General features: G+C 31.4%; 1 protein-coding gene across 3 annotated transcripts; it reads right to left on the bottom strand.

The window, feature by feature from the left end:
• Positions 1 to 10,073: 10,073 nt before the first annotated feature.
• LOC114393903 (AFG1-like ATPase) lies at positions 10,074 to 20,160 on the bottom strand. 3 transcript variants are annotated; one of them, XM_028355399.1, is made up of 14 exons: positions 19,873 to 20,160; positions 19,568 to 19,704; positions 19,287 to 19,411; positions 18,954 to 19,099; positions 17,945 to 18,024; positions 17,535 to 17,792; positions 16,880 to 16,990; positions 16,574 to 16,696; positions 14,762 to 14,883; positions 14,616 to 14,685; positions 13,657 to 13,749; positions 13,286 to 13,413; positions 12,372 to 12,513; positions 10,074 to 10,331 (listed from the first exon to the last, which is right to left on the bottom strand). In XM_028355399.1, the coding sequence occupies exons 1-14, from the start codon at positions 20,003 to 20,005 to the stop codon at positions 10,230 to 10,232; spliced, it is 1,770 nt and encodes a 589-aa protein (XP_028211200.1). In that variant the 5' UTR covers positions 20,006 to 20,160; the 3' UTR covers positions 10,074 to 10,229. The 3 variants fall into 3 exon arrangements, with proteins under 3 accessions (XP_028211200.1, XP_028211199.1, XP_028211201.1); XM_028355398.1 differs by having other exon boundaries at positions 19,275 to 19,411; XM_028355400.1 differs by lacking the exon at positions 19,873 to 20,160 and having other exon boundaries at positions 19,275 to 19,411; positions 19,605 to 19,704.
• Between the last annotated feature and the right edge of the window lie 1,338 nt (positions 20,161 to 21,498).

The raw sequence follows: 21,498 nt of genomic DNA on the forward strand, positions 1-21,498 counted from the left end.
ATGAATGGAATAAAAACCTAAGAAGATGACGTATTTACTATTTAGTGAGAGTGGTTTTTAAAAGGAGAGAGAAAGAAGTGAATTTGAATCCTACATATAATTAATAAAAATTTAATATTATATGATATCTAAATTAATTATTTCATTTCAAAAATATCCAAATTAATTATTATTATTCTATTGAGAAAAAAAATAATTATTATATAAAAATGTTGAAACTAACATAATTATTTATTTTCTACAAATATTTTAAAAAATAAAAATGAATATGATAATAATAACTTTCATAAATATTTATTTTTGGTATAAAACACTCGTATCTTTATTAGAGATTATTTTATATTCTTAGTATTTAACCTAATTGTATATATGATATTCGTAAAAAAAAAATACTTGAATTGGATACCATTAAATTTATATTAGCACAATCTTATATCAATTGACATATACCATCTTAAAAAATATGATTTATTAACTCTCAAAGTAACAATATTGATTCATAATCTATAAACTGAGAAAAAATACGATACCATTAAATTTATATTCTTCTTCTTCTTCTTGTAATAATTTATATCCTTAATTATTAATTAAAATAAAATATTTGAGTTATTTTAAATTTAACCTCAAAATTTTTAAATCATTACTTTTAGTTATTCTTTTTTCATGAAGTATATTTTAAAGTAACTAATTTAAAAATAACCAAGTCTGATTAGATGAATATAATAAATTTAATTCATTTCAAATTTGACTTAAATCATTCAATATATATATATATATATATATATATATATATCAAAGTGCTTAGGATTCTTCTTAGTGCATCCGTCATGCTTCTTGGCAACGATGTTGTTTCTTTATAATATGTTATTTATGTTTTTTACTATACTAATAAAAACAATTATTAAAACATTTTTTCAATATTAATGATTACAAATGAATTATGATGTAAAAAATAAATTATTAGTTTGAAGAATAATTTGTTTTAACAATTGCTTTCATTTGTAATCATTAATAAACATTGAAAAAGAACAACCAAAATGTATAAACATAAGAAAACACTTGAGTAGAAAAATAAATCGTGTTAGGAAAATTGTATAAAATATTATAATAAAGAAGAATATAAAAGAATAAGAAGTAAAGTTGTAGTAATAATATGCTCTCTTTACATCTTGTTAAAGAAAAATATTTGAAGTTAAATATATAAAATAAAATAAAAAATACTATTTGAAGTTACACAAAATAAATATTACGTATAGCTACATACATATTTGATTTTTTTGGTTAAAATTGGAACAATGTAAAGAATAAAATATATACATTATTTATAAAACAATTATATTAAAAGGAAAAATAGTAATTATGTTTCTGTACTGAGAAAAAATAAATTACCGCCATTGAGGTTCATTTCGATCAGATTGAAGGTATTACAGGTGTTTAACTAATAGAAATCAAAACAAAATAGACCAAATTTTTTATCAAAAGATAAATAAAAAGAGAGAGCGATAAGTAATGGGTATAATATCAATTAAACTAATAAAAATCAAAATAAAGGAGAAAAAAATGCTTGCCAAAAGAGAAATAGAAATAGATAGCGAAAAGTAATAGTTATAATATAAAATAATCAAAAATTTAATAGAAATTAGAATATAGTAAATTACCGAAACATAAAATTAAGAAAATCTCCTAAACTTGGAATAAACATAAGAAAAAAGCAAAAATTAGCATAAATTGAATCTGAAAAAAATCATGAAGGCATGAATTGAATATAAAAAGATATACAAAGAAAAGACAAAAAGTTAAAAGCAAAAATAAAACTCTTACTAATTGAAGCAACAATATAATAAGAGCATAGAATGAAATAATACGAAGGTAATAAAGCAAAAGAATAAGACTTACAAATGGCTCTGAAAAGAAGAAAGGTAGAAGAAAGCTACGTAACAAAAGTTTGAGGAGTGGAGATTAAAATGGTTATTCTTTCGGGATCTAGTATTTAGTTCAATTAATTGTTTATATAGAGAAGGTAGTCCACCGATTTAGTGGCCAACGATAATAAATATCAATCAATATTAATCAAAAACAAATATATATATATATATATATTGAATTTAAAAATATTAATTAATAGAGAATAATAAAAAGTAAAAGAAAATATTATTATATACGTGTGTATTAATAATCTTATGAACCAAGTAGGATTAACTATTTATGAATATATATTTTTCTTGTAAAAAAATAATATATATTGTTTTAACTATAAAAAAAAAAAAAAAAAAAACTCTTGCTATGAGTACTAATGATTTATTAAAAAATTACACATTTGGTATCACAGTATAATTATTAGTGCATTAAAGTCTTCTTAAGATTTTTTTAATCATAACATAATAATTTCAAAATTACATGTTTGGCATCACACATGTAATTAATATGTAGTATAGCTATTAACTTGATTGTTACAAAAATAATTCTTGAGTTAATATATTCCTCATAAAACGTGAGTCATGACAGAGAGGGAGTATACTAACAACGTATGTGTAGTAACTGATCTCTTTCAATGATAAAATCTTTAATGTAATAAAATGAATTGATGAAGACATTTGATGAAGAAAAAAAAAACTTACCACTAACATAAAGTGATAACGCAGTATAACCATGTCGAAACTTTTTTTTAAGAGAATCTCAAAAGGTTTAAAAAATATTAATTAATGTGAACTTTAAATATTTTTAAAGGTTTTAAAAAATATTAATTAATGTGAACTTTAAATATTTTTAAAGGGTTTTAATTTTATTTTAAATTATACTTTAAATATATTTAAACAAAGAACCATTGTTTTTCTAAAAGATTACATTAACCTTGACCACTAACACCTAATAACATAATAATTACATTTCTAGACATTGAGGTTAAAAAAATGTAATATCATTATTTTATAAAGTAATCATAGGAAAATAAAGGTAAACTATTATTTTATAAATATTTTTTTAGTGTTATGAATATTTATGTGCAGTAATTTTTAATAACCTCTTAATTTGTTTAATGATAATTATACTTTAAATAATAGTTTGAAATATAATTTTGAAAATAATTATCACTTTATGGATATATATATATATATATATATATATATATATATATATATATATATATATATATATATATATATTTCACTAACCTTGATAACTAACACCTCATAAATAATAATTGCATTTCCAGAAACCAGGTTTAAAAAATATAATATCATTATTTTTAAAAATTACACCACAAACATTTTACAAATTAATCATAAAAAAGTAAAATGAAAATATCATTGTTTTAAATATTTTTTAGGATTTTTTTTCATTTAATGATAATTATATTTTTATATTTTTTAAATTGATACTACATTATTTATTATTTTATTAGTTTTCTCTATTTTTATTTAATAAATATATAAAAGATTATAATAGTAAATCATTTTTTTAAATGAATAATTTTTCATTCATGTTATTAATGTTATATCACATTAAATCATATCAACAGCTGTTGTTGTGAAATTGAAGTTTCAATCTAACTAAAAAATGTTAAAGTAAAAGTTAAATGAGATCAATTATTATTATTATGTTAAAGTTTCGATCTTACAACTCGAAAAATTTGAAGTAAAGTTTATATAGATAGATAGATAAATGGATTTCTTAGTAACTATAAAAAAAAGACAAAAATGAAATAATTATATGAATTTTTTATTATTTATTACTAAAAATTTATTTTAAACAACAAAATGAATGATTGTCACTAATTTGTTATTAGAGAATTTTCATTAGCAAAATGCATTCTAATGAAATCCATCATATGTATAAAAGTTTTAGGTTGTTACTTTGGTGTGACTTAAAAATAAGTCATAACGACTTATGTATTATTCAATCATATAATGTTACATTAGAAAATTTGGTTTTAATTTTTTTTTAATTAAAGTCCAAGGATCTTTTTGCAAATATGATATTTTATTTTTATTTTTAATTTAATATTTTATTAAAAGACATTTTCATCCCTAATTAATTCATATTCTTCTTTATTCTAAACCTACTTTTTTCTTTACAATATATAATCTTTCCTGTGCATAACCTAGTTAATTAAATACATTTTTTCTTTCCTGTGTGTCACTTCGTGTGTTGCGTCTCCTACTAGCCACTAACCATGGTTGCAAAAGAGCTCTTGTCTCTGCATTTCCTGTGAAAAAACTGAGTGTTATTGATATATTTTTTCTTTGCCTTTTAAAAAATAAAACGCTCTAATTATATATAATAAATTGATTTTGTAATTATTGGATGTGGAAATGTAAGTAACATGACATTAAATGATTGGATAATACATAAGTAACATTGGTGTGACCTAAGAAGTCGCACTAAAGTAACATCCAAAGTGTTAATATAAGACTTCCTTTTGTAGATTTTGTCTTGAAAAATAATACTTAACATAATTTTTAATATATGCAAGAATTACATTTTCTCAAAATATGATATTTTTAATTGATATATTATTGCTTGCTATGAAATTAGAGTTGAATTTCTTAAACAACGTATCGAGTACCAGTTTTATTAAAAGTGAAACCTTACCAAAGGGGTTGATCAATCAAATTTTTTGGAAAAGATTTTTTTTTGTACAAAAATTTCCTAACAGAGATTAAATAGATACTTTACATTAATAATACTCTTAAAATGTGATTTTGATTTAATTCAATCTTATAAAAATGGCTTGTGAGTTAAGGATTGCTCCCTACTTATATATTTTACTTTATCTCGACACTATGTCTAACTAATGTAGGATTCAACATACTTTTCTTCTATCCATGGCTACCTGCCACAACTAAAGTGAGTTAGAGATGACCACAATTAAAGTGACTTTCAAACAAATACAATCACTCAGAAAAAGTATAATATGTTTTTGTTAGGAAAGGAATTCGCTGGACCATTATTATCTTCCTAAAACCAATTGTTCTATTGTATGTATATTTATTTCCTATTATAAATTAGGAATAGTATTCATCCTATTAATTAGATATATTTAGGATTCCTCATTTAGGTTGTACAAATCAGGAATTAGGATCAATTGTCATTAAAGTAGTTATAAATGCTATGTATTATTTATAGAGATGAAGGAGAGAAGAAAAGGGCAGAAAAACCAAATTTCTAACATGGTATCAGAGTCTATAGCCCATCTTAGTTCTTGTCTATTCTAGTAGGCTCGCCTGTATTGGCAGACGTCTGTGGAGAGGGGTGTTAGGAAGTCTCATGTCATCTGCCTCAATTCTTGGGGTGCAACTTATATATCTGTTGGACAACATTACTTAATGTCAATTGGTTTTAAGTTGAAATCCAACAAGGTATCACGAGTCTCCTTGACAACAACGTGAGTCTTTCCAGTTTTGTGTTCGCACTTGATTCGTGATTCTGTTTATGTTCTTTGTCTTGGTCCTTGCTTGGTCGCATGCACGACACCAGTGCTCGTTTGTTTGTGTGTGCTCCTAGTTCGTTCTTGTAACTCTCTCGTTCGTGTTTCAATTCCTGGTTCTTGTCCCCTTTTATTTTTGGGCACAAGCTCTTGGCCTTTTTTTTTCATGACTATGGAGAATCTTTGTGTTCACTTTAACGACAAGAACTATGTTGCTTAGGAGTTTCAGTTCAAGATGTTCGTGAAAGGGAAAGGCATGTGGGGACATATTGATGGGTCCTCCTCTAAACCCACAGCCATGGCTGAGTTGGCTGCATGGGAGACGCAGGATGCCCAAATTATTTCTTGGCTTTTGGGGTCCATGAGCCTCTAATGGTGAATAACCTGTGTTCATTTTCTACTGCCAAAGACATATGGGATTATCTCAACCACATTTTCAATCAAGATCATTCGGCCAAACGCTTTTAGTTGGAATTGGACATAGCCAATTACGGTCAGGCTAATTTCTCTATTCAAGAATATTATTTTGGTTTCCTGAACTTATGGGCTAAACACTCTACTATACTTCATGTTGTACGTGGACCAATTCCACATGAAACTTAGACCTGAATTTGAAGTTGTACATGTTGCTCTCTTAAATTGGCACCCACTTCCCTCTTTGGATGTATGTGTTGGTGAACTGCTTCGGGAAGAACAATGTTTTCTCACTCAAGCAGCTCTGTCCCGTGACTCTTCTGTTTCGAAAGCTATTGTTGTTGCCTATATTGCCCAGGATGAAGGCAAAGGTCGTGATGCATGACAGGTTCAATGTTATTCGTGCAAAAAATTTGGTCATATTGCTCGTCATTGCACGAAGAAGTTTTGCAACTATTGTAAGCAACGTGGCCATATCATCATGGACTATCCCACTAGACCACCACGGCGTCAGGTGCAAGCTTTTCATGCAGTTAATTCTATGACTGAGACACCCACTTCTGTCCCAACCAATGTTGATGCCTTAACTCCAGAGAAGGTGCAACAAATGGTGCTTTCTGCATTATCTGCCTTAGGCATCCAGGGTAAGTCTAATGATATATCTTCACCATGGTTTGTTGATTTTGGAGCCTCCAATCATATGACTGGTACCTTGGAACATTTAAACAATGTTCGCACTTATAATGGCACTCAAAACATTCAGATTGTTAATGGTAATACTCTTTCAATCACTATTGTTGGTGATATTACTCCTTCCTTTGGTGATGTATTTGTCTCTCATGGACTTGTTTCTAATTTAATTTTGGTTGGACAATTGGTGGATAACAATTGCAATATTAATTTCTCTCGAGCTGGTTATGTTGTGCAGAATCAGGTGTCGGGGAAGGTGATCGCGACGGGGCCTAAAGTGGACAGATTATTTCCACTCCAGTTTACTCTACCTAGACTTTTGTCTTTTAATTGTATTGGTGTCCCAAATAAGTATGAGGATTGGTACAAAAAGTTGGGTCACCCAAATTCAATTGTTTTGTCTCATTTACTGAAAAATGGATTCTTAAGCAATAAAATTACCATTCCTGGTTCATCCTTTAACTGTTCTGTATGCAAACTTGCTAAAAGCAAAACCCTTCTGTTTCCTTCTATTGCTCATCATGCTGACAAATGTTTCGACATTATTCACATTGATGTTTGGGGTATATCACCTATCTTATCACATGCCAAGTACAAGTATTTTGTGACATCTATTGATGATTATAGCCGCTTTACTTGGATATATTTTCTCCATTCTAAAGATCAAGTTTTCTCCATGTTTAAGACATTTTTGGCCTACATTGCAAATCAATTCCACACCAGCATTAAGATTTTGCTCACTAATTCTGGTGGGGAATATATTTCTGCTGAGTTTCAGACATACTTGCAGCAACAAGGCATTATTTCTCAACGTTCATGTCCATACACACCTCAATAGAATGGCATTGCAAAGTGAAAGAATAAGCATTTGCTTGATGTCACACAAGCATTACTTCTTTAGGCTTCGGTTCCTTCTCATTTCTGGGTTGAGGCATTGACCATTGTTGTCTACTTGATCAATCACCTTCCCTCCCAGGTTCTTGGCTTCGATTCTCCTTTCTTTCAACTTTATAACATACAACCGAGTTATGATGATCTTCACCCTTTTGGTTGTGTATGTTTTGTACATCTTCCACCTTCGGAACGTCACAAACTTGGGGCTCAGTCTGTTCAATGTGCATTTATGGGTTATGGTACCACTCAGAAGGGTTTTTTGTGTTATGATGTTGTTGCCCAACATTTCCGTATCTCTCAGAATGTGGTTTTCTTTGATCATCAAGATTTCTTTCCATTTGTTTCTCTTGACGCTAATGGTTTTGCTACTCTTCCTTCTTTTCCTAAGGTTTCTCATGCTACAAAATGGTTTAAACCAGGCTATGTATATGCTAGGCGCCCTCTTGCCTCGCCCTTTCCCGACTCTGAACTGTCACCTAAACGTACACCAATAGCACCTCGTAGATCCAGCTGTATTTCTCGTACACCAGATAGGTATGGTTATTCCCCTACTTCTCTTACTGCCACTTTATCTAGCATTCCTATTCCTACATGTTATTCATAGGCTTTTAAGGATATGTGTTAGGTCAAAGCTATGCAAGAGGAGTTGCAGGCACTTCAGGAGAATTATAATTGGGATATCGTTCCATGCCCCCCTAATGTCAAACCCCTTGGCTGTAAATGAGTGTATTCTATCAAACTTAATTATGATGGTTTTTTTCATCGTTACAAGGCTTGATTGGTTGCTTTGGGAAACAAACAGGAATATGGAGTGGATTATGATGAGACATTTGCACCTGTGGCCAAAATGACTACTATTAGAACTGTGCTATCTATTGCTGCCTCCAAGGGCTGGTCTCTCCATCAAATGGATGTGAAGAATGTCTTTCTTCATGGTGACCTAGCTGAAGATATTTATATGACCCCTCCACAAGGTTTGTTTTCTTCTTCTGTTGGTGTATGCAAGCTCAAACATTCTTCATATGGTCTAAGGCAGGCACCACGGGCATGGTTTGAAAAATTTCGAACTATTCTCCTTGCCTTTTCTTTTACTCAAAGTCGATATGATTCTTCTTTATTTATTCAAACCACTGCAGCTGGTATTGTTCGTCTTCTTATTTATGTTGATGATATGGTCATTACTAGTTCTAATCATGTGTCATTACAGCACCTCAAACGGTAACTTCAAGCTTCTTTTCATATGAAGGATCTAGGCAATGTTAACTATTTTTTGGGTCTTGAGGTTAATTCTCATCCCAAAGGTCTCTTTCTTCATCAAGTATACCGACGATTTGATCTCTTTGGCAGGTCTCCAATCTGCTGCTCCCGTGGATACTATTCTCGAAGTTAATGTCAAATATCTTCGTGATGAGGGTGACATTCTACCTAATCCTTTGTTGTATCATCAGTTAGTGGGTAGTCTTAATTATTTGACTATTACACGTCCTGACATCTCCTTTGTAGTCCAACAGGTTAGCCAATTTATGCACACTCCTTGCCACCTTCACCTAGATGTTGTCTGACGTCTCATTCGTTACTTGAAAGGTACTTCTCATAGGGGGCTGGTAAAGAAATTTAACCTTTTAAAGAGACATATTTTATGTCTCTTTATGAAAAGTCACATCTAATTACTCTAAGGAAGAATCACATTTTTTATTCATACTTTCACTTTGACATAAATAAACACATAACTAGATGAAAGAATACAATATTTTATTTATTTAAAGGTTATGTTTCAAGAGTTATTTAAGCTAGTTTTAATTTTTTTTTACTAGCTGAAAAACTTTTTTTATATTTTTTAAGTAGCTTTTAGTGTTTTTTTTAATAATTTCTACCATTTTTGAAATATTACTTTAAATGATATTTTTTAAAACGATAACTTCCAATTTTTTATATTTTATTCTCTTTTTATTAAAATATTTGTTCAATTTTTTTTATTTTTTTAAATATGTCATTTATATCATACATGATTCTAACTCGAAACTAGCCTCTTCAAAAAGGATTAACTACAAAGATTTTGATTGTTCTTTTAAAAAAAACAATTTACATCCAACATTAAAAGAATGGCGAGATAATAGCAATTAAACACTCTTAATTTTGGGGAGTAATTAATGTTTCGTGTATCTTTCTTAAGAAAAAAAAAACGTTTCGTGTATTTACTCGACTGAAACGATCAAGTAGTTAAACATTTGTAATTTTTTCTTTTCGCCACAGACAATGAAAAGGAGTGTAAGAAATTTTCAGCTGAAATGTCGGTTTACGAACTAACATCTGTTAGAGACCTTATAGCAGCAGTTCTGTGTTCCTATGGCGGCAATTATTTTATTTTTATTCCATGTGGATTAATGACTTAACTGTAATAAACATTGAATGCTAACAACATTCTCTTTTGAATGTTTTCTATGTGATTGATTATGATTTATTAAAAATTATCAATTTTAGTAATTTTTGTTTTTCAATTAATACTTTTCTTTCTCGATTTATATTAAATTGAAAAACAAAATTTATTAAAATTAATGATTTTTAATAAATTCTAACCGCCACTGTCTAAAAAAGAAAGTGTCACCAGTCTTCCTCAAATAAATAAATAAAAAATCAATCCTGTTACTAATTGATCACTCGTCAAAGCTATGGTGTTTATTATTGACATGAATGTTGGCCGATTATCCACAAATAGTATATAAAGTTAATTTGGCATCAGATGACAATTTCATTACAAGTAAATTAAAAAAAAAAAACTCAGGTTAATGACTTAGAATATAAGCTGTCACAATTGTTGTAACTTTTTATGTTGCCTCTGAAAATAAGGGTGGAAATTACTGACTCCATCCAAGTATAATGGCGTTTGCATTTCAATCAGGCGTGATACCTACAAAAGAAGACTCAATGTTATTATGTTCAAGAGCTGTACAAATAATTTAGAAGATACCCCCATTCCATTTATTTGACTTTTAAGATCTTAGCACAAGAATCAAGAAATATAATTAATATTATAGACTTCGTAAAATTATTGTGACTTCTTAATATATACCTTCCCTTTTATATTGTTAAATTCTTTCTTATCTATATTTTTTTTATTTTCTCACTCCATAATAAATGGTTAAGGATATATTACAAAAAAAATATTTAACAATGATTTGTTGATATTATAAAATGAGAATTAAAACAGAACAACAAAATTTTGCTAAAACTTAAAAAAAAATTGGGATGTCACAAGTCTAGAGTTTCAAGTCAAAAGATAAGGAGCATCCATATTGGGAATTGAATTTTTATTACTAAGGTTTAAGCAACTTAAATGCAAAGTAAAAGATTACATTTTACTAGATAAACCTTAGTTAAATGAATGTATTGAAAGTTGTCTTTCTTTCAACTTCTAAGAAAACTTATTTATTATAGTTGGTGGTAATCTTCATTATAAATAGAGAAGAGATTTTGTGGAGAAACAACACATGAAAAGAGAGTGTGTTCAACTTCTCTCCCTCTTTTCTTCCTTTAATTTCGTGCTCCCTCTCTCTCTTTTCTTCCATTGAAGTATTCTCTCTAAGCTTCTTATCCAAGACACATTCTTGGTGGCGAAACTCCTTCTTTCATGACTTATTCCCTAGTAGATGAAGTCTCCTCTCACCTCTTCTCTTTTATCTTTCGCTGCATCTCCATGATAGAAAATCACCATTGAAGGACCTCATTGAAGCTCAAAGATCCCGCCTCCATAGAAACTTAACAAACAAGCTTTGAAAGAAAAGTGTCTTTGTGTGAGAGTGTTATCATTTCTTGTAATCATTGAGTGAGGTACTCGAGTTTGTAGAGTGATATACTATTTGGAGTGAGTTACAATCTTGTAATCATTTTTGTGATAGTGAAATATTTTTTTGAGACGGTTCTATGAACGTAGGCAAGAGGTGCCGAACCACGTTAAATTCTCTTGTTTGTTATTATTTTTTTCTATGGTGTAATCTTTGTTGTGTTCACACGATGCTTGTGAGTGTGGGTAATTTTATCTGTGAGAGCATTGATTATCTAACAAAAATTAACTAAATGGTTGTATGAAAACACAATGAATCTGAGTAAAGTATGCTGACAAGTTATGCAGCTGCATATGTTCGAAAACTGTAATGGTATCTGAAAAAAAAAAATTATCCCCGCAAATCCTCTTATAAACTCTCGAGCAAGCCATGGGATAACACCTCAGTAACTCTTTTCTAGAAAGAGAATAGAGTCTTCAAGGTCTGTGACTCTGAGGATGAAGTTTGTACAAGCATCATTACTCTATATTTGACAGGGTAGATGGTGGTCAGGATGACAATTTCAAATATGTCTGAAACATCCTCAAAGAAGATAATTCTTTTGCAAATCCTAAAGGAGGCAGATCATACCTTGAAAGCGAACTTGTGACCGCAAATGATTCTAATTACAAAAGCATTTAAAGTTTATACTTTATGGTCAGCTTGCAAAGTAACAATTCTTTACCTTTCTTCTAATTGCAAGACTTCACCTATTAAGACAAATCATGGTTCACTATTTAGCTACTCTGTTGGCTGTGAATGAGTATAAACTGCCTGTCAACTATGTTAACTACATTTTTTTTTAACATTTTCAGATTTCTATAAGAAACCAAATAAAAGTGGTTAGTATTTCACGAGTAACTTCCATGTTTCCTTGAATTACTTACAAAACCGCTCTATAATTTAGCACCCTTATAAAAAAATATGAGAAACTAGTATAAGTTACACTCACCAGCTGGTAGCAAACATGAACGGGAAAAAAGAAAGAACTTCATTATGTATGAAATGTCACTACAACACTTGAAGTCAGGAACAAGAAATGCTAGAGGGAAACCATTTTGAGCATAGTGCTAAATTATGATTATGTCACAACTTGCAACTAAAAGAAGGGAAGAGTCACAACTTACAGCTCTTTGAAAAGCAAAAATTTCCTCTTGACCAGATAGTATGGATGTGATACCAGAAGGGGCACCTCCTGAGCTGACCCTACCTTCTGCCAAGACATTGCGGCGAAGTCTCCCACCTTCAGTCTCAGTTTCAAACTGGAAACTGGAACCAAAACAGGAGTGAGAAGGTTCAGTTAACAATGCATCATTTAATTAGGAGCTCTATTACTATCAAAAGCAAAGCTGATGAGCCTCATGTCAGTATTGCTTTATTCAAAAGGAATGAAGACCCCAAGAACAGAACGAGTGTAAATAGAGGAGGAATTTGAAAATTTCATGATTTTTAAGTCTGCCTGCCTTCTATGCCATGTTTGGAAATACATGGGAAGTGAACCTTGGATATCAGGATAGATGGTGGTCAACATAAGATTGTTTTAGAAGTTATAATCTGATTGACACCAAAAAGCTGTTGGTGTTACTATCACAATGTGCTTAGTAATTTGGATTATAATCAAAGATCATTAACAGGAAAATGATTTGGGAATTTAACAGGAATGTTTGCCACACATAACCCTTTTTTTCCGGCTACAAGGCATAACAAGCATCAGAATCAATTACTATGTAATGTATTGAAGGTGGAATGACCAAAAAGGTAAATAAAATTATCACTCACTGAGGGCGAGCCCTAGCACAACAGCAAAGTTGCACCTTGGTGATCAATTGGTCATGAGTTTGAATCCAAAAAAATGTCTCTTTGCATATGCAAGGAGAAGACTGCATATAATGACCTTCCCCATACTTTTGCAAATCAAGGAGCCTCTGGCTCAGCAGGGTTCATTAGTTTGGTTTTTTTATTAGGGCAGGTCTAAAACAATTATACTTTGTAATACATAGCTCTTCATGCATCATATATCTCATAAAACAGACAAAATAACCTTTCCAAGTCAAAAAGTGTGCCCTCCTCAGTTCCTTGAAATAATTCATCAATTGAAGAGGATGCCAAACAACACAGGCAGCAATGATGATTGTATAACTCGTCAATAAGGGTGATAAATCTCCGTGCCTGAAATGTAGAAAATGTTTTACTCAAAACAGGATAGGGAAAGTAGAAACAAGTGTACTATATAGAAATGCCAAGGTTAATGCATAAAAATATTAAGCATTGCGTTTGAGGAATATCTGAAAAAATCATACAGATACACACTTACAGAGTAAGAAAGCAAGTTTCTGATATATTTTGCAACAAAAAATTAGGCAGTTATCACTACATATGGGGCAAACTGAACTTATTTGTACTGATAAATACCTTGTCACGGATGCGCATACTCATTACTGGAATGTCAGATATGAAAACCGTGTGAAAGTTTTCAGCTACTGCAATATAATCTGCTGCACCCAACTGAAAATCAAAACAATTAGAGAGAGGGAGAGCATATCAAGTACAACTGCTTGCATGTGAACAATCACAGAAGAAAATTTAAAATCATGATTATTTAAATGCAAGCCAAATAATGATGAAAGAACAAGGGAATAATAACAAAGCATAGTTAAGGTCTCACAACCAACCACCTAAACATGAACCCATGGTGGTCTTCTGGGTACTCTTTCCCTTACCAGATTTTTACTCAACCTGGCCTTGTCCCTCCCTTCCTACTTCAGCTTAAACATTCTTAAACTCAAACTTAGAAGCTCAATTTTTTTCTTATTATAAAATTATAGAATAATTCCTATCATTTATTGCTGTAAATATCACTTATTGTATGCTGTAATCAGAGTAGAAATATGCTGTAAATACATGTATTTCTATAGTTTAAGAAATACCTAAAATTGTGGGATTTGATTTTGAAATATTTTCAACATAATCAATGAGGGTTGAGAGGATTCTTTTCAAGCACTTCTAAATACTTTTGGCCTTTATGTCCTACATTATTAGCATAATAAGTCTTACATTATTCTAGATCTGTACTCCAAGACTTTCATTCCCTCTACCTCAAGGCAATAATAGTTGCTACAAGGTCGCCAAAAAAAGAATAAACCACAGAATGCAAAGAGTTTAATCATCAAATGTACCATCATATCTATGAAGTATGAACTAACTCTTGAAAGTTGTTCATACCCATTTGAGCCGTGAAGAGTTTAATGAAACACACAATATCAACTTGCCATTTAAGTAAAAAATAAAAGTAAACCAAACAATAAGGTTTAATAATTATATTGGCTGGAAAAATAATTTAGACAATAACCAAACTAAAAGAAATAATGTACCGGACGACCGCAGAGATACTCAAATGTGAAGCGTGCAACTCCATCAAAGCTTTGAGGAACCTCAAGTGTCCTGGCACAGAAAGAAATTATATTGTCCATGCTTATTATGCATACTTGTTTAGTAGAATTAAATATAAATAGGATACCTTCCAAACATCACTGAGATGGTGTTTGAGATTATTCTTCCTCCAAATCTGCCTGTAACATCATGCCACTTTTTCTCAAATTCATTCATTGCTTCCTTTTCAATAGGCCAGAAATAGTGCACCTACATATCTATACCCATTGATATTCCAATATATTCCAATTTCAAAAATGCATAATAAGATGCCTTGTTAGCATGTAACTCTAAGAATACACCTTGGGTGGACAGAAAGGATGACTGTTAGCACAAGTTTCATGAAATGAATATTGTTCAAAAACAAAAAATTATACATGAGTTTCTTGGTGACGTCAAACATGGAAGCATCCTTAGTTGGTTACTTTCCTCCTTATAATATGTTTCTGAGACTAGAAAAGCAAAGTTTGTAAGGTCGGCATCCCAGTTTTGTAGTTGACGAAGAAAACACATTAACAATGAAATTTCATTAAATTCATAAAGTTATATGCATTATTTTGGTTAACTAAACCGTTAATGTGAAGTTAACTGTTAATGATAATCTTTTCATTGAGGTGCCTAGCTAGAGTAACACATTTCCATTTGTAGTTCATCAACCATCATGGCCTATGTTTTCATAAAAACAACAGAAGTCTTATCTCATGAGGTGAGGTCTGATACATAGATCACATGATGCCATTGGGCTTGGTTAAAGACCAAATCCTTAGAGATATTATTTACTATGAGATCCCTCTTAACAACTTCCTTCAACATCCTTCTTGGTCTTTCTCTCCCTCGTTTCACAAGACTAAAAACCAAGCAATCTATTGTTCTTACAGGTGTTTCCAATGGCTTTCTTGTTCGTATCCAAATCACCTAAATTGATTGATTTATTGTCATCTTTTCTTCAATCAATGCCACACCAATATCCTCTTGCATACAATCATTTTGCATTTTGTCCTTTCTTGTGTGGCCATACATCCATATTAACATTCTCATTTTTGTTACACCCACATTTTTTCTCATGTTTCTTTAAAGCCCAACATTCACTACCATAGGGTATAGTCAAACATATATGATAAAACTTCTTTTTGAACTTGGTAGGTAATTTGCAATCACAAACAACCATCGATGTTTTTCTCCATTTTAACCATTCAGCTTGTATTCTATGTGTAACATTCTCATTAATTTCCCCATCTTTTTGTAATATTGATCTTAGATATTTAAACTTAGGAACTTCTGGTATGACATCTCCCAATTTTACTTCCAAGTCATTTTCCTCTTATTTCTTGTTATGATTGCAAAGCATACACCCTTACTCCTACTTATGCGATACTCTTTGGTTCCAAAGTCTATATTAAAAGCTCATGTATAGAATTGACCACATTCCCTAAGGATAATCTTTTGTATGCCCATAGTGACCACAAGTAAGGACTCAAGGTTGAACCTTGATGTCATCTTATCCTTATAGAGAAGTTCTTAGTCTCACTTCATAAATTTCTCATAGTAACCACAAGTAAGGATAATCTTTTGTATGCCCATAGTAACCACAAGTAAGGACTCAAGGTTGAACCTTGATGTCATCTTATCCTTATAGAGAAGTTCTTAGTCTCACTTCATAAATTTCTCATACTAGTAGTTACCCCATCATACGTGTCTTGTCCATGAACCCTAAAACACTAACCGTATTGATACTAGATTACTAGTCATAATCCTAACTAATCAGGAAAAGGCTTGGTTGTTGCTATTGTTGGATTACTACTCCTCTACTATGAAGGAAGTTGACATCATATTTGCATATAGTTATTTTTTTATCGCTGAGACAAGGATTCGGAAAATAACAAATATCTTAAATTCTCACCTGGTTTTCTGATTTTTGTGCTATAAAACGACGGTAGTCAATTTCACTCCCTATCAATACTTTCTCACAATGTTCTTCCAATTTGGAGACAAGTTTCTGGAATATTTCCTTTTGCATACCAGCCTGCACAAAAAGACAAGTATGAGGCCTTGTTTCCAATTGGTCTAGGTTGAGAGGGGATCTGATTCCTCCAAAACAGAAAATTATCAGGGATGCCAACGGTGTAATTATTGACCCGTAACACAACTGAAGAATGGGTAAAAATGACAATACATACTATGAAAGATTGACTAGTAAAGAACACACCTCATTTAAGTCCTTTGGTGCTCGATTACTGGTAGCCACAATTATAGTTCCACTACTCAGCAATCTGCTTAGAATTCCAGATAAAGCCACAATAGCAAATACATCAACAGTCTGAAATTGAGAGTACCAAAACAGTCATATTCTATACTACAAGATGTAGAATGAAAAAAAGAAGTGATGTAGTACAGACGTAGCTCACCAATCATGCTAGCAACAAGTCAAGGAGGAATGAAAAAACAGGTCCAACTCAATCTAAAAACAGTGGTGCTTCAATGCCTTCATAGGAGTTTTAACTAGAATACTAGATAGTAGGTACTATGATCTGGAATTGAAGTATACATATGATTTGGGGAAATATTTGTAGCCGAGTAACCCAAACAGATTACACATGAGAAAATAGACCAGGGAAGTAGAAAACTACATAAACTTCCCACTGCCACAAAATCCTTTCAGATGGATCATGAAAAACTACTCCATGAAGGAAGGACATTCCCAGTATTCACCAAAAATCCCAAATTTATTATTAAATAAGAACATAATCCATTATACTCTCCCCAAGTGATCAAATCAATATTAATGGATAGTGGTATGGAAACTATTATTTGGGATAAAAATATGGGGAATTCATCATAACAATGTACAAATTTTCCCTTACCTGTATCTCATCAAAGCACAAAATGCTAGCTCCCTTTTCATTCTCTTCTCCATCCAGGAAAAACATATCTGCAACAGCAGGAAGAATGTTTTTCATCTGTACCTCTTGCTTGTATCTTTCTTCAGCAGCCAACCACTCCTTAGCTTTCGTGTCAAAAGGAAGACTCATAATCCAACCAGCAATGGTCGATTGCAAAGGCTTCTCTTCTATTTGGTTCTTCCATATCTTGTGCATTTGTTCATTAATTCTAAGCATGGCCTGCATATTAGTGGAGGAATTGCTTTCAGCACAGGTTCATAATAATTATCAATGGCCAGACTAAAGTAAGATGGTGCATTCCAGAAAAAAAAACCATAGATGAAATCTACATCAATATGACCAAAAGCTCAAAAGCATAGTAAAAGACTCACCTCATGAAAGTGATACCTTCTTCGATGTTTTACAATTCCTTTGGTGGCACTATAAAACATGTCCATCAGCATTGTCTTCCCTTCAGCATTAGAAATGCATCCAGATAGTTAGAGAAGTGTTAGATATTGTACATATCTTTATTTATGATAATTAGGCAATTGTTGGTTGTTGCTAGATACCCTTAATTATGGTAATTGGGAAATTCTAGGATTTACATAATTATTGTAATTTGGTAATATTTCCTCTATAATTATTACCCACACTATATAATACTATACTCCATTCTGTGTGCATTGATACACAAATTCGGTCATGTCTCTTGCATTCTTTTCTTCTCAACATGATATCTAGAGCCTCACAGAGACAACCCTATTTCGTGCTTTCCCAGAGGACCCATTTTCCATTGGTGCTTTTTTTTGTGGAAATCGTGTCTCTCTGATTTAGTGTCATTGTCCTACTCTTGTTTTGGCACTTTTTTCCTCCATTTTGGTCCAACCACTGTTGCTGCATCATCATTCACCTCTCTTTCCAGTTGCCATCAATATCATTGTGCCTGCAATGGTTTGCTCTACCCTGTTTTATGCTTTCACTTCCCATTCCGGAACCCCTTACCTTCTGTTTTTCCTTTTTTCTTACTTTACTGTTTGTTTCTCTTTCTTCCAGGCTGACCCATGGCTTGGGGTGTAATGAACTAAGCTATTCATGAACTATTTGAGCTCGATTTGTTAAATGCTCGATCAAGCTTGTTTGTTTAATCAAACAACCTCAAGCTTGAGATTAGGCTCGATTAATTAAATGAGTCAAACCTTAGCTTTACAAGCTCAACATTAACAGCTCGTGAAGATATATGTGAGTTTATAGTGGCATGATGTCCTATATTTTAGACATAGGCATACCCTAATGTCTGTATAAAAGTCCACATTTCATATTTAGAAATCAAATCAGGCTAATATAATTTTGCATTATAGGAGAGCATAAACATCCAAAAAAAAAAAGTAAGGTAAATACCACTGCCAACATTGCCATATATGTAAAGCCCTTTAGGAGCTGGAGGAGCAGTTGGACGGTGACCAACTAGTGAATCCAACTTCTTCTCTCGTTTGAGATATGATACCCATTTCCCTACCCCTGACTCCATATTTTTTGGTCTTTTCCTGAATCACAAAAAAGGACATGTAGCTTCAACATATCCTAACCAAGACAGAGAAATGGAAGAAAATTTGCAATAAGCAAACAGAAGCTGGATTTTAAGTTGTTAGGGTCAGTGAAATCACATTGGTTTAAGCCTTCAGCTGAATCAAAACCATATCAAATTAACTCAAACCTTACCGGGATTCCCACCTTTCGGTAAGCTTATTGTTCAACCGCTTCCACCAGTACTCGTCCTTCTGGTGCAGCTCAACTTCCTCCATGAGAAGCCTCCGACGCTCATTCTCCCGCTGCTTCTCCCAATTAGCTAGATTCACCTACCAAGAGTGAGGACAAATTCAAAAAACACATACACAAACACAAAAACAAAACAATTCAAGCAGTGCAATCACAGCTAGAAAAAGCACACATGCTAGTTAGTGCAACAAATAAAAAATTAAAAAACTAATAGAATATTCCAATTCCAAATATACATGATACTCTTCCATATCTTTCTCGTACTGCTCCAACCTTGCAAGCAAATTCTCAAGCTCCGATGCAACACTCTCTTGGAAAGGATCGTGCCGCAACTTCCCTTGATCAACTAGACTCCTGTACTGCACAAGCGGCCCTGAAACATAACACACCAATTCCCGCACAGAAATAAACGAAACTTCGATTCAAATTTGAAATATTAAGACAATTAACGATTAATTGATAACAATTAAGCTACAGAACGTGGAGGATTATGATCCCGAAATGAAATTGAAATTGGAAAAAACTGTGAACGGGAATGAACCTGGACGGTTTTGGCGGCGAAGGTGCGATTGATCGCAGTAAGAGCGAAGCGCATTGGCGCGAAGTTTGGTTTCTAGGCTTGCGAATGCAGCGAGTTGTTTCGATTTAGAGAGAAGATTCGAGATTCTTCTCATATTTTTTTTTGTTCTGTGCTTCTTCAAAACGCAATGAACTTCTTCACTCGCATTTTCATGGCTGGTAAGAATGCTTGCAATATAAGAGAGGGGAATTGAGAAGAAAGAAAGAAAGGTAGATGGGGAGTGACGTGGCTGCTTCCATGACCACCAGAACAAACGAAACTGAAAAGTGAAAACGGATGTTAATGTTGTACTTACTATGTAATATTGATTAATCCGAAATACAATTAAAAAATAAATAAAATTTAATTAAGAGTTGTTTTTCTCAAGTAATTAAGTTATGATAATATTGCTTGAAGGATGTAATTTTAATTTTAGCGTATTAATTACTTGATTGTTACAAAAAAATTAATCAAGTTCTTTAATTATTTAAAAATGTTATATAATTCTATTATTTTCGTTATGATTGATAATTTGATTGACAAAAATTATGTAAAGAGCATTTTAACACCGATTGTATTAGAATGTTTATTTACAGGGATCACATATCTTTATTATGTCAATAAAATTAACTGAAAAGCTATCTTGTAAATGAGAGCTAGCTAAAATTGAAAAATTATTTTATTACTTTGATAAAACTATCTATTAGAATAGTCAGAAAATTTAAAATTACATAAATAATACAAATAATATGATTTTACCTTAAAAATAAAAGATTATAAAGGAAATATAATAAATGTTCAATAACAATAAAAAAATAAATATAAAAAATTGAAAGTTAGAAACTAGCATGTAAAAAAATATTACTTTAAGTAACATCTAAAAAAACGCTAGAAACTATTAAAAAAATATTTTATTAAAGAGAAATAATTTTTCAACTAGTAAAAATATTTAAAAATTAACTAAAATGTTTTGTCAAACACACTCAACAAAGACATCATTTTTATATCAATTGATGTAAAAATTTCTTGTTTAACATAGGTTGTATTGGTAAAACGTTTGTTTTTGTGATAGAAAGAGTACGATTGTAATACTTTTAAATAATTAGAGGGTCACATTGAAATTTTTAATAACTAATAGGTGTGTTGGATAAGGATGACTTGTTATGAAAAGTACTTTTTTAAATTATTTATTATAATATTTTAAAATATGATATAATTATGTTATTATCATATTGTCAACATGAATTCATATTTCTTAAAAAACATGAATTCATATTAATGAACATGAATTCAAGGACGTTGAGTAGTCGTCGAAAAGTTTAAGGACCAAAATCCTAAATGTAAAAAAACCTTGGGACTAAAACCACAGTTTTGGTGGTGAAGGTGTGATTGATCATAATAAGAGTAAAACGCATTGGTACAAAGTTTGATTTATGGGCTTGCAAATGCAGTGAGTTGTTTCGATTTAGAGAGAAGTTTTGAGATTTTTCTCATAATTTTTGTGTGTGTGTGTGTGACCCTTCAAAACTCAATGAACTTCTTCACTCCATTTTCATGGTTGGTTAGAATGCTTGCAACATAAACATAAGGGAATTGAGAAGGAAGAAA

This window comes from Glycine soja, chromosome 17 (genome assembly GCF_004193775.1).
Source record: "Glycine soja cultivar W05 chromosome 17, ASM419377v2, whole genome shotgun sequence".
Taxonomy (NCBI): domain Eukaryota; kingdom Viridiplantae; phylum Streptophyta; class Magnoliopsida; order Fabales; family Fabaceae; genus Glycine; species Glycine soja.